Below are 13303 nucleotides of genomic sequence, written 5' to 3' on the forward strand. Positions count from 1 at the left end.
TGGCGGTGTGAGGTCACAGTTGAACTAGCAGAAAGACTCTATGTAGAGCTATCTTGGCTACGTCCATGCGACCGACCAGCTCCACCAAGTAGGATATTGAATAGAGATGATGCTGCCAAGAGGGTTGGTGGTGGTGGGCGGAGGCAAAGTATTTCATACCCCGTTCAGGGGCTATCCATCTTCCATGATCTCATCCTGCTCTTCGCCATCTTCAGGCTGGGCAGTAGCCCACCAAGAAACTGGCCCTAGTCCTTGCTCTGCCATAGAAGCCTGTCAAAGTAGGGTGAGAAACATAACTGCACGGTAAAAGTAGCACGCACGAATATCGTGAATGGCGCACGAGTTTGGACCTCTTTTACGACTTGAACTCCTTCCGCCATCTTAACCGGACCAGGTTCATCATCATAGAATTCATCACCCTCAACTCTTACGCGGACAATCTCGCCCTTGTCAATCCACATGCGTTCTGTCACGGGGGTGTCGAGAAGTTCGGTTTGTTTAGCCTCTGCATCACCGCTGGCGTGCCAGAAATGAGCGCGTTCATTGGGATCGCTGATAAAGTGTAAGAAAATCTGTACACAATGGTTGGAGACACAAACAAGGCATTTGGGACAGGTAGATAGTGGATGGGAACATAGATGTCATCGAAAAAGTCCAAAGATACTAGAACAATTAGTGCGAATATAATCCAATGCGGTGAAACGCACATCGTACACCATTATGGTCTGAAGACATGACTTTTGCCAATAGCACTTCGGTTTGGAAAGGTCGAAATACGAGCATCCGAAAAACCACTGGCTCGATATCAAGAAAAGCGCATTTATTAGACAAGCCACGCACCTTTATACCACAGAAAACCATCCCCATACCGAACCTTGCCTTCGCCAGCTTCTGTGAGGTCGAAGACACAAATGCAGAGACCAACATCATGGAGAACACGGTTGGCGTATTTTTTGTTGAGTTCGGTCATGATTGCCAGCTCTTGCGGCGTGCCAAAGTCGGCGGGATGGACTGCTACTGTGTCTTTAAGGATTGCCAAATTGAACATGGTCGCATATGGAAAGAGATGGAAAGTGACGTTTTGTCCCGTGACGCCAAAATTTGCCCGCGTCTACTACCCCGGCCAACGAAACCTGTTTAGACCAAGTAATGGCAGAGGCTCCGACGAAACTAACGTTCTTTCCCGACAAGTCGTGGCGACACTTCGTGGCTGGAGGGTGAGCACAATGCCTGTACTCCGGTTTCCAACCAATCCAACTTTCTCAAAGTGTGGGGGGAATGTGTGGGGCAATTGTCACTAGTCCTTTTGACGTGGTCAAGACAAGACTGCAATCCAGCCTATTTCGCGAAAAAAATGTCTCCATGGCAGGTGTGAGTGGGGCTGGGGCGGCTGCCTATGCTCCACGACCAAATTTATTTTACAACTTCATTGAAACTGGCCATATTATTCGGTGCGTCTTCAACGTGCAAGCTATACCTAAGTTAACCTTTAACAGGGATATATATCGAGAAGAGTCGCCAAGAGCCTTGTTCAAAGGTCTGGGACCCACCCTTGTCGGCGTAGTGCCTGCGAGGTCTATCAACTTCTTCGTATACGGAAACGGGAAACAAATAATTGCCAACAACTTTAACCAGGGCCAAGAGAACACTTTCGTGCATCTAACTGCTGCTGCGACTGCTGGAATTGCAACTGGAACGGCCACGAATCCAATTTGGGTCGTTAAAACGCGTCTACAACTACAATCCGATGCCGCACGAAGCACAGGAAAGGCCATTGGTGCCAGTCTAGGAACAATACGAACGATACTACATGAAGAGGGCATACGGGGCTTCTACAAGGGACTTAGCGCGAGTTACCTTGGTGTTACGGAAAGCACCATCCAATGGGTGCTCTATGAGCGCTTGAAGCGCTTAACTGCTGGGACCGATTTAGAATGGCTCGGAATGGTGGGCGGCGCTGGGGCAGCCAAATGCGTGGCAACCCTAATAACATATCCTCATGAGGTTTGCTGACGCGTTACTTGAGATGATTTGGGGCTGAAACCGATTGACAGGTCATCCGAACGAGGCTGCGGCAACCCAAAGTTGACGGGGTCATGAAATACACCGGCCTTGTCCAAACGTTCCGCCTCGTTCTCGCTGAGGAAGGCGCAAGGTCAATGTACAGTGGTCTGAGCGCCCACCTAATGCGTGTTGTCCCAAACGCGGCGATTATGTACTCAATATACGAATTCATCCTTAGCTGGGACAAAAAGTGATAGTTTTACTCTATTCTTACCGTACTATGTATTAGATTTTGTTGTAGTTTAGCTTACTGCATGTAATTAATCCCATTCCCCCATTACTACTTTGGAAAATGGAATTAATTGAAAACAGAATATCATGCTTGAAGGGCAGCAGAAACAATTTCAGTCATCCTTGGAAGAGTCAGTAAATCAGAGAATCACGACGAAAGTGACGCACCGAATAACTGCCTCCTCTTCGTTCTTCCTTCCGATGCATTGCAATGATATTGGGGCATTCCGGAACGTCTCAGGCTCATCTGAAAAAGGCTGTTAAGACGAACGCTGCGTGTAAAAAAAAAGGTGACTCATGCAGTTCTCGTAGTTGGTCTGGTCATTGACAGAGCGAAACTCGTGGGCCGGCAGCTTAACGTCGATCGCTGGGTCGACGGTGGTGACTGGGAACACAGCGGCGCTATAGTCGCACAGATTACAGAATCCTGTGTAGTAAATGTAACTTCACAAGTGGTCAGTCACAAACAGCAGCGGGGAATGACCTACCCAGGCGTGTTGTGTTGACTGGGAGCAGACGGGCTTGCAGGGGCGATGATCGCGTCCACTGGCCGGCCAGTTCCAGTAGTCGAGACTGTGTCGTTCCAGTGATCAAGATGTTTCTTGATGAAGATAGTCCTTTCGCGGCAGAGTTGCCAATATTCATAGGTCGATAGATGCTTCGGCTCAGAGTCGAGGACCGTGCTCCAACCTAGCTTAGGTTCACCAGACAGACCACGTGCGAGCGCGATGTCGTGCTACATAGCTGCATGAGCTATAGAGAACCGAGAAGAAGAAATGCAAACCGACCCCTCCATCGGCATTGAAGAGACCAACTAAGAGTTTCCCCCCTTGGGCACTTTCGTATGGGACCCAGTCGATCACTGTGGACATGAGAAACAGGTTTAACAAGAGAGGGAGAAAACCGCGTGCCTTTGTGCCCAGCAGCTTCCAGCGCAGCTTTAGTTTCTCGGAGAGCACGAATATATGGAGGCATGGGGCGACAAACGCCGTCGTCCCACATAAGAGCAAAACAGAGCCGAGCACCGTCACCACCGTGATCTGCCAGTAGATATGCAGCGTCGTTCCAAGGAAGCCGTAAGGCAACCGGGTCCGAGAGCCAGGGCTTTGCATCAGCCATAGCCTGCATGAAGACCTTCAAACCGTCCACTGAACAAGTCATTGGACCAAGAACGCTGGTGATAGCTTCCTGGCCTTCCATCGAGTTTGTTGAGCCGCAATAAGGAATACGATTGTATGATGGGCGCAGGCCATAGAGACCTTGGAAAGCGGATGGAATTCGAATAGATCCACCCAGGTCCGAACCGACACCGAGTGGGCTGCCCTTCATAGCAATAAGGGCGCCTTCACCACCCGATGAGCCTCCGCAGGTCAGATTGCGCTAGAAAGGCATCAATGTCCGGAAGCAGGATGGAAAGATCATCTAGTACATTGAAGGGGTTAGATGTGGTGCCGAAGACATTGTTGACCGATTCGCCGAACATCAATGCTTGAGGCACATTAGTTCGCACATAAAGAACAGCCTGAAATATTGAACGAGACTTTCAGCATGGGAGGAGACGACTAACCCCTTGGTCAAGAAGTAATTGAGCGCAAACTGAGTTTTCCTTCGATACGTTGCCAATCCATCCAACATATCCCATTGTGAGTTCGACGCCCTTGACGTCGATCTGGTCCTTCAGACTAATGGGAACTAATAGAATGGTCGGTCAGACTGACAACTGTAATTCATGCGGCGGCCAACTCACGTCCACTAGAATCACAGTGCTGTTAGGAAGGGACAAACAACGAAAACGATAATAACAGACTGGAGAGGTCCAATAGTTTTGCCTGTGGCTTGGAAGTAATCATCGAGCTCTTTAGCTCGGGCAAGAGCCTGGTCAATGAAAATTTCCGTGAGACAGTTCACCTAGAATTCACGTCAAATCTTCAACACTGTCAGATAATGTTGGGAAGCAGTTGCATACGAGTTGGTGAGCCACAATGGCACGTTTATAGTACGCAGAGACTACTTCAGTTGCTGTCCATTCCCCTTCGCTGATTTTCTTCAACAAGATACTGACATTCACCGTCTCCGTAATTTCGACATCTCGGTGAGAAAGAACTGAATCAAAAGGAAAGAGGGTGACGTTAAGAGTCGCGGAACCTGGAAGCGCAGAGAGTTTGAGGTCGCTGGGAATTAGCGTAGCAAGAGATGCACGCTTTGCTGCAGCTTTGTCTTGCCAAGAGGCCATATCGCGTCCGGTTTATCTCAGTTGAAGAGATATGGTTTGAGCATATGGATAGACAGCCACTTGTAGATAAGGACGAGTACGTGTCACCTAATTTATGACTGTGAGAGTCTCTTCCCTGGTGTAGGCCGCGGAAGTGGGGCTCCGCGACATCAACATTTCAAGAAGTCCATGCCAGCTCCTTAACTGTGTGTGCAATGTGTGTGTGCCAGTGTGAAACATCTCAATCATCAACTTGAATCTTACCGGCGAGGAAATCATTTAGATTTTTCGGGGGTTCCGTCATGTTTTCAGAAAAGTCGGATTGAGTTGTGCGTCAACAAACACAGATGTCACGGTGACATCTGTATGTAGTTTCGCTGGACTGTCTATCTCAATTGAACTATCTTTAGTTTTCTCAGTGAGAACTGGAAACGGGTGGAAAAAATCTTATCGGCAGACATGCTTCCTTTTAATTTTAGTGCGACTTGGCCTACAAAATGCCCGAGCATTGATTATCTAGCATACTGACCTTTCCCTCAATGGCACAGATCGGAGCTAAAGAGTTTACCAGGCTGCTCAAGTGCATCTCTTTAGCTTTTGATACTCTGGTGCTCAACAGATATAGCCAAGGCCATGGATATGGAATTGTGGTTGGTCTTGGTATTGCGTTTGCTATAATTATGGGTCCTGTTCACTTTGACTCAGCGGTTATCCTACTGACAATTTCCCAGTGGGGTTAACTTGGATACAAGCGAAGTTCACTCGCATGAATCCAAATGCTGCAAGTGAATTTGCAGTGAGTATTCCCTGTCTTCAGTATCATGGCTTACTTGCATCTGAAGACTGCTGGTCGATCTGTTAAAGCTGGCCTTATCTGTTGTGGTATTACCAGTGGTATGATTCCAAAGTACACACAACTCTCTATTCATCTGGATAGCATGGACATGGAGTGCCACACTGCTCCAGAGCTCTACTGCAAGTGAGTGGCTCAATACTCTTGATATTTGAATGAAACAGTCTGATATTATAGCTTATCAATCTGGCCTCAGTGCTGCTTGGTGGTATGGTGTGGGGTTTGTCCATTCATAGTCACCTCAGTTTCATCTCTCATCACTTCCCAGTGGGACTATTCAGATTGCCATTTTCTCGTTTGTGTTCTAACCTTAGGGGTTCCTTACATGATCTTTGTGCAGTGTTATAGCCGCCAAAGTTAAAATGAATGCCAATGGTGCAACAACATTTCTGCAGATTGTTAAAGCTCGTTTTGGTGTGCCAACTCATCTTTTATTCACATTTGTGATTCAGACTTCTTGTCCACTTTCCATGCCCATTTAATTCTCTGTCAGTATGCATTGGTCTGTATCCACATTGTCTGTGGCTCCCTTATTCTTGGTGCTTCAGCAAGTATGTCCTTCATTGTCCCTTGTTATTATGCAGCTCAACAGTCATAGCTGTTAATTCACTTACGGGAATGTCAATTGAAGCCTGCAATTTCCTTCTCCCACTTGGTATTGCAATTTATGTCATTGCTGGGGGGCTACGAGCCAGTAGGTTATATTATTTGATTGATATGACACATTATACTTACAATATCAAGCATTTATTTGTGACTTTCTTCATACTACTATACTCTTGTGTGTTTCTTCATTTTATGTCTGTCTTGCTTATGTCATACCAGTATTATCCTCTATATCTTTATCTTCACAGCATATGGCACATCTGATATCCTTGGCTCACCAGGGAAATTATGGGACCTCCTTCAACAGGCTGCCATTACAGATCCTGTTGCTGGGAATGTGCAGGGTAGTTACACAACCATGCGATCAAATCCAGGTATTCTGTTTGCAGCATGTACTATTGCATCAGGTTTTTTCTGGTGTATTCTGTGACCAAGGCTACTGGCAACGAGCAATTGCATCTCACCCAGAGAGCACTACCAAGGCATATATGCTTGGTGCCCTTTCATGGTTGTCAGTACTTACTGTGCCTGTTGCTTATAGCCTGCTAAAATTATGTAGCTCAATTCCCTGGAGTTTTGGTACAGTCATGGGTCTTGGTGCTCGTGCACTCCAGTCCAACCCTGCCTTCCCAACATATCCTTATCCACTTTCATTTACACAACAAAGTGCAGGACTGGTAGCACCTGCCATGGCTGTGACTATGCTTGTAAAATCATTTTACTTCTGAAAGCGAAGAAAAAGTTAATCTTGCTATAGGGAAAAGGCGGGGCTATTGCAGTTCTACTAGTCACTTTTATGGCTGCAACATCTGCCTCATCAGCTGAACTCATTGCTGTCTCTTCAATCATAGTTTATGATATTATTGGAACATATATCAAACCATTATCAGGCAAACAAGTGATCTTTTACTCCCATATTATCATTGGCCTTTGGGCAATATGGATGGGTGGCTGGGTAAGACATTATTTTCTATTATAACAAGCTTTTGTTTAAGTATTTTTAGGCAACTATCTTGCATAGGGTTGGCATTGGTAAACATTATACTCAATTTATCATGACTAATATTCTATTTTATAGATCTGGGATGGGTAGGTTTCCAGCTATAAATATGGTATATATTATTTTTAACTAGCCCTTAGCTATTTTACATCCAAGGTGTTGCTTTGACACCTGCAGTTGTGCCTATTGGCCTGACTGTCTGCTGGAGTAAGCTCTCAGCCACTGCTGCCCTTGGGGGAACTCTGTTTGGCACTGTATGTGGCCTGATTGGCTGGATGGGTATGACATATCTCTTCACAGTTAGCTTCTATAGACTTAATCCTAATATAGTTGGGTGCTGGAAGATCTATGGCACAATTAACATTACCAACCTAGGTTTGTTTACCTTTCAGTCATATTACTATGTTAATAGCTAAGTCCTTGGTTTAGCTCTTCCATACTCTGCTATTAGTGGTTCTGCCCCTGGTCTTATCATGTCTACAGTTGCTACTTTGCTTCTCACTTGGATGTGTATGATATTTGCAGTGTACTTGACTATTGCTGACATAAACTCAGTCCCCGCAGACTACAACTGGCAAGGAACCCGAGCAATAACATCTGCATCTCAAGATGAAGATTCTCTTTCTGAAGAGAGCTCTATCAATGAAAAAAACAATAATCATAATTCCCCAAGTCAATTAAACAAAAACAATCCTGCTTTTGTTATCCCTGGTGCTACACCCATTCTGTCTCCGTCTATCAACCACAAGGAATTACAACAAGTATTCAAACGTGCAGCATGGCTATCAGGAATACTAACATTTATCATCACAATTGTGCTCTCAAGATGGCTGCCCTGTTTTGTCTGTACTAACTATTTTACCAGCTCATCCCCATGCCACTATTTGGTCAGTTTTATGTGTTTAGTCGCAAGTTCTTCACCGGCTGGGTTGCTTGTGTGAGTCCTACCCATTTCCTACCCATTGAATTGAAAAAAAAAACTTGAATAGTCGATCATCTGGCTGTTTTGTGCAGGAGCTTCCTGTATCCTATTGCCCATATGGGAGTCCCGGAGGGAGATCAAGCTCATCATCAGGGCATTGGGGGGCTCCGACAGCGAGAAAACAAGCCATATGTTACCATAGATTTTACTTGTACAGTTGTTACTGTTGTATGTACTCGATCTTCTTCGATCAATCAGTTGGCTCGTGAACGTTGTTAACGTTGGCCCGTGACCGTGACCGTGACGCAACGCGTTTGTCACGATAACCACCATGTCAGAACGCAGTCGACGCGAAAAGAAGTCGAAACTCGACAAAATCGCGGAATATAAGCGAGCTCGAGAGGGAGGAGGACACATCAAGAAGGTTTGTAGCCTCCCTTCCCCTTCCCTTCTCGTTGACGCGTGTCACCAGGATGAAGAAGATGTGGGTCTGTACGACGAAGTGACTGAAGAGCAGTACCGCTCCATTGTTGGTGCAAGATTGCAGCAAGATGACTTTGTAGAGGATGACGGAGTTGGTGGGTATACGGATAACGGCATTGAAGAAGATTGGGGTGGTCAAAACGATGAGGATATGGATTCAGAAGAAGAAGCTCCAAGGAGAAAGTCGAGTGCGTTAACAAAGCATATCTACTGCTAAGTCTATCTAATGTCACCAAGGTAAAAGCACGAAATCCAAACCCAAGCCACCGCCAAAACCCAAGCCGACCATGAGTGCATATCGGCCAGTCATCTCCAGCGAACAAGAAACGGATTTCATGGCGTCCTTAATGGGGGAGCTGGAATCCGTTCCTGTGGCCCCTTCGATTAAACCTCGGAAGCGGAAACCTTCTCCTTCGTCCTATAGAAGTCCACGCTCTTTTATGGATACCTCGTCAGACGGACCGATGGATAACTTGTCCAGCGACGACTATTCGTTCAGTCCACAGAAGAAAGCCAGGACAAGTGATGGCACTATGACTCCTGCAGCCGAACGGTTTTCCAACCTCGACGTTCAGAGTGGATCCGACGATTTCGACATTTCCACCTTCAATGATATCAACATGGAGTCGTTTGATGATTTTGACGACGAAGACTTAATGCTGGTTGATGAGAAACCTGCTGTCAAGAAAGAAGAGATCAAGAAAGAGGAGGTCAAGTTGGAGGAACTAGCTGCACCAGCATGGCTCTCGGTCTACGACGCTCTTGCGGTCAGTGCACCAGACGACCCACTTGTGGCCTCTTCCTCGTCTCATTCAACCTCGTCTGTGTCTGCCCTTGAGCCTGATGGTTCCCTCAACTTCTTTTGGCTGGAATACCTCGAGAACGATGGTCGGCTGTACCTTGTGGGCAAGCTGAAAGACAAAGTCACCAAGGCCTGGATATCATGCTGCGTGACGATTGAAGGCCTTGAACGCAATGTGTTCATGCTTCCCAGAACAAAACCAGATGAATTTGGCGAGATCCCTACGATTCTCGACGTTGCTGCAGATGCTGAAATGCTCCGGAAGAAAACGGGCATTTCTGGGTGGAAATCGAAACCAGTCCGACGTAAATATGCTTTTGGCGAGCCTGATGTACCTCGAGAAGAAGCTCAATGGCTCAAAGTTGTTTATGGATACAGGGGTGCGTACCTCTAACGTCTCTCAATAACTGTCGGCTAATATATCGCCAAGAGCCCCAATTGCCGATGACCGATGCTAATCCAACTCCTAATATCGCTCGAATCTTTGGCGCTAATACCAGTGCCTTTGAAATATTCGTTCTCAAGAGAAAAATTATGGGGCCCTGTTGGTTGAAAGTCAAGAATCCCAGGGTTGAGAATCAAAGTGTCAGTATTCACCCAACCGTTCATCCTTTGTCTCATAGCTCTCAGATTTCGTGGTGCAAATTAGAAGTGACGGCATTACAACCCAAGGACATTAGCACCCTCACCTACGATGACCATCAAGATGTACCGCCGCTGACTGTGACAAGTCTCAGTGTTCGGACTGTTGTTAATCACCATGAAAATCAACGAGAGATTGTTTGCGTCACCGCCAGAACATGGCATAACAGTTCGTCGCCCATAAATTCATCTGTTTAGCTGATCAGTGGCCAGTGCTTATCGACGACCCAAGGCCTCCGGAGCTGATTCCATGCACTTCACAAACATTTGTACGACCGCTGGAGCAGTTCCCTAAGGGTTTCGAGGCTCAAGCGAAGGCAAACAGCAAGGAAGCAATCAGTCCTATGAAAAACGAGCGCATGTTGCTCAACGGACTGATGAGTTCGTTTGCCTAACTTGAAGTCTTGAGCAGTCCTGATTGGTTTTAAGCTGCTCTTTATAGGGCAGATTCCGACGTCATTGTTGGTCATGACTTCCTAGGTATATCACTCGATGTGTTATTACATCGTATGAAAGCGCTCAAGGTCGACCACTGGTCGCGGATTGGTCGCTTCCGACGTTCGAAATGGCCTTCGATCGGGAGGCAGGGAACGAACCTCAGGTTTCTTGCTGGGCGGATGCTGTGTGATCTTGCTAGCGATGGAGCCAAGGTCGGCTTCCTCCCATTGTTGCACACCGATCTGACTTACTTCAGTCGATGATAACATCAACAACATGGTCTTTAACAGAAATGTGCAAGACCCATCTCGAGTTAACGCGGCAAGACATTGATCCTGACTCAACAGCAGGATACTTCGACGGCTCAGTCAGCTCCCCAGAACGACTCCTCAACTTTGTACGGCATTGCGGCATGGATTCCCATTACTATATGGCAATCGCATCCAAGGTCCAGATTCTGGCGTTGACTAAACAACTCACGAATCTCGCTGGCAACTCATGGTATGTTACTCGTCGTCGACACTCCCAACAATTGATCTGGAAAAAGGAACAAAACACTGAACGGCGGTCGTGCAGAGAGAAACGAATACATTCTTCTTCATGAATTCCATCGACTCAAATATATTTGCCCCGACAAAACATGGGGCAAAAAGACCAAACCTGAACCCCTTGAACAGGACGACGATGAAGGCGGTGGCAAGTCGACAAAGAAGAAGCGCGACAAGTACAAGGGTGGTCTCGTCTTCGAACCGAAACGCGGGCTTTGGGACAAATATGTTCTCGTCATGGACTTCAACTCGCTCTATCCTAGTATTATCCAAGAGTTCAATATTGATTTCACGACAGTAGAGGTCGAAGAACAATTCGTGAGCGCATTGTCCAACCAACTACCCCCACTGAACCTTGTCAGAACGAGCAAGGCGAAGAGCAGATTCCTGAGCCACCGGTTGGCGGCGAAATGGGTGTCCTACCGCGTCTCATCGCCAACCTTGTTCAGCGACGTCGGCTGGTGAAAGGAACCATGAAGAACCGGTCAACGCCTATGGCCAAATTGAAAGAGGTATGAAAAATAGTCAAAATCTGTATTGGATCTCATCAATCGCCATCAGCTGGACATTCAACAGCAAGCTCTCAAGCTGACAGCCAACAGTATGTATGGCTGTCTCGGCTTCGAATACTCTCGCTTCTATGCCCGACCCCTCGCTGCCCTTACGACCTTCAAAGGCCGCGAAATTTTGACGCAAACCCGAGCACTAGCAGAGAACATGGGACTTGATGTAAGCTGCAACTCGATGAGGCTTCTGCAATTCAGCTTTAACAGGTGGTCTATGGCGATACAGACTCAGTTTTTGTGAACACCAATGTTGTTGAGCTAGATCAGGCGATGAAGATCTCAGGAAACTTCAAGAAAGCCGTCAACGAGCAATATAAGCTTCTTGAAATCGATCTAGACGGGATTTTCAAGCGCCTTTTGTTGCTGCAAAAGAAGAAATATGCAGCTCTCAAGGTCGAAGATGGAGCCAAAACGTCAACAGAAGTCAAAGGTCTGGACATGAAGCGTCGCGAGTACTGTAACTTGTCCAAGGACACTTCTCAGTATGTTTCTCCTGCCTTCGCGACCTTCGTTGAAGACGCATTAAAAGATACGTGCTCGATCAAATTCTCTCCGGAGACCCAGCCGAGGAAGTCTTGCAGAACATCCACGATCACCTCACAGAGCTGGGTCAGAAGGTACGAGAAGGGAGGGTATCGCTCGACAAATTCCTGATTTGGAAGGTAAAAATATTTTGTCGATGAGTTGGTCCATCTGATTGGCCTTAATGAAGCGACTGGGCAAGAATCCTGAAGACTACCCCGATGCGAAGTCTCAGCCGCATGTTCAAGTCGCGTTGCGAATGAAGGCGCGAGGCGGCACGGCGAAACTAGGAGATGTCATTCCTTATCTCTTTTGTCTGCCAGACGGGGAACAGACGGCCAAGACAGCGCAAGCTGATCGTGCTCAGCACCCAGAAGAGTTCAGGAAACCAGATTCTGGACTCAAAATAGGTAATTGGACTGACATCAGTCATAGCAACAAGTAATACTGGACAGATCTCGAGTATTATCTCGGCCATCAAGTCCTCCCGCCCATCGAGCGACTGTGCGATCCGATTGAGGGCACTGACCGTGCCCGATTAGCAGAGTGTCTAGGCAAGTACGGACTGTCTATGTTGCGCTGCGTCTCAATTGTCATCAAGGGTTGGACCCTCAACGATACCGAACATCAACATCAACTTCCTCGGAGGAGCACAACTTTTTAAGCCTTGATGCTCGTGTCACAGACAGCGAACGCTTCAAAGATGCCGATCCTTTTGTGGTGCGATGCAGGAAATGCAAAGTCGAGAGTGACTTCGCGCCAATCTACGACTCAGAGGTGTGTTCCTTGAATTATATTTGATTGTTTTTTTCTGATACCTTTTAGCGGACACTTATTCAACCCAGTGGCCCAACCTGTAGCTCTTGCAAACAGCCTATAAGCGCCGGGAGTCTTCAAACCCAGCTTGAAGTACAAGTCCGTGCTCATATCAACAAGTACTACGAGGGCTGGACAGTCTGCAACGACCTTTCGTGCGGCCACAGGACACGCAAGATGGGTGTTTTTGGCAGACGGTGTCTTCAACGCAAGTGCAAGGGCAAGGTCGTTTACGAGGTACCTATTCTCGATCCAAGTACCATCGGATGACCAACGAGATTCGCAGTACTCGGACGCTCAGCTTTATAACCAGCTTGGCTTCTACGCGTCGCTATTTAGCGCAGAGAAGGCCTCGAAGATGGCTGTTGGTGCTGCGAATGCCGGTAGGTTCATGTTGACTCGGGTTGACTTGTACTAACTAGTTGACAGACCTCGTCAACGCAGTGATATCCAACAACTTTGCATTCTTGCAGACCATGACGACATGTATTGAGCGCTACCTCGACCAGTCTGCACGACGTTGGGTTGAACTGAGTGAATTATTCGGGTTCATGCAGGTCAAGTCATGATTTTTTTAACTTTTTTTTTTTTTTACAAA

General features: G+C 47.0%; 4 protein-coding genes across 4 annotated transcripts; 2 read left to right on the forward strand and 2 right to left on the reverse strand.

Moving 5' to 3' along the window:
- Positions 1 to 171: 171 nt before the first annotated feature.
- On the reverse strand, positions 172 to 1048 carry MIND_00323300 (uncharacterized protein; the record flags this gene model as incomplete). Its single annotated transcript, XM_037360090.1, has 5 exons — positions 172 to 270; positions 321 to 552; positions 600 to 663; positions 708 to 794; positions 841 to 1048. The coding sequence occupies 5 exons, from the start codon at positions 1046 to 1048 to the stop codon at positions 172 to 174; spliced, it is 690 nt and encodes a 229-aa protein (XP_037222975.1).
- Positions 1049 to 1098: 50 nt separating this feature from the next.
- On the forward strand, positions 1099 to 2258 carry MIND_00323400 (Mitochondrial carrier protein; the record flags this gene model as incomplete). Its single annotated transcript, XM_037360091.1, has 4 exons — positions 1099 to 1217; positions 1269 to 1451; positions 1497 to 2004; positions 2055 to 2258. Exons 1-4 carry the CDS (start codon positions 1150 to 1152, stop codon positions 2256 to 2258), a joined length of 963 nt encoding a protein of 320 aa, XP_037222976.1. The 5' UTR covers positions 1099 to 1149.
- A 122-nt stretch (positions 2259 to 2380) lies between these two features.
- MIND_00323500 (Amidase domain-containing protein) lies at positions 2381 to 4528 on the reverse strand (the record flags this gene model as incomplete). Its single annotated transcript, XM_037360092.1, has 10 exons — positions 2381 to 2417; positions 2464 to 2542; positions 2591 to 2739; positions 2784 to 3031; positions 3084 to 3109; positions 3159 to 3675; positions 3725 to 3817; positions 3863 to 3977; positions 4103 to 4203; positions 4262 to 4528. 10 exons carry the CDS (start codon positions 4526 to 4528, stop codon positions 2381 to 2383), a joined length of 1632 nt encoding a protein of 543 aa, XP_037222977.1.
- A 3691-nt stretch (positions 4529 to 8219) lies between these two features.
- Positions 8220 to 13274, forward strand: MIND_00323600 (DNA polymerase; the record flags this gene model as incomplete). Its single annotated transcript, XM_037360093.1, has 19 exons — positions 8220 to 8312; positions 8361 to 8559; positions 8609 to 9553; positions 9604 to 9758; positions 9804 to 9984; positions 10029 to 10196; positions 10245 to 10465; positions 10510 to 10754; positions 10801 to 11119; positions 11164 to 11313; positions 11363 to 11530; positions 11575 to 11849; positions 11897 to 12029; positions 12080 to 12299; positions 12345 to 12443; positions 12491 to 12666; positions 12715 to 12942; positions 12992 to 13088; positions 13135 to 13274. The coding sequence occupies 19 exons, from the start codon at positions 8220 to 8222 to the stop codon at positions 13272 to 13274; spliced, it is 4212 nt and encodes a 1403-aa protein (XP_037222978.1).
- Between the last annotated feature and the right edge of the window lie 29 nt (positions 13275 to 13303).

The sequence above is a fragment of the Mycena indigotica genome, assembly GCF_014461135.1.
Source record: "Mycena indigotica strain 171206Taipei chromosome Unknown Mind.scaff0003, whole genome shotgun sequence".
In the NCBI taxonomy this organism is placed as follows: Eukaryota; Fungi; Basidiomycota; class Agaricomycetes; order Agaricales; family Mycenaceae; genus Mycena; species Mycena indigotica.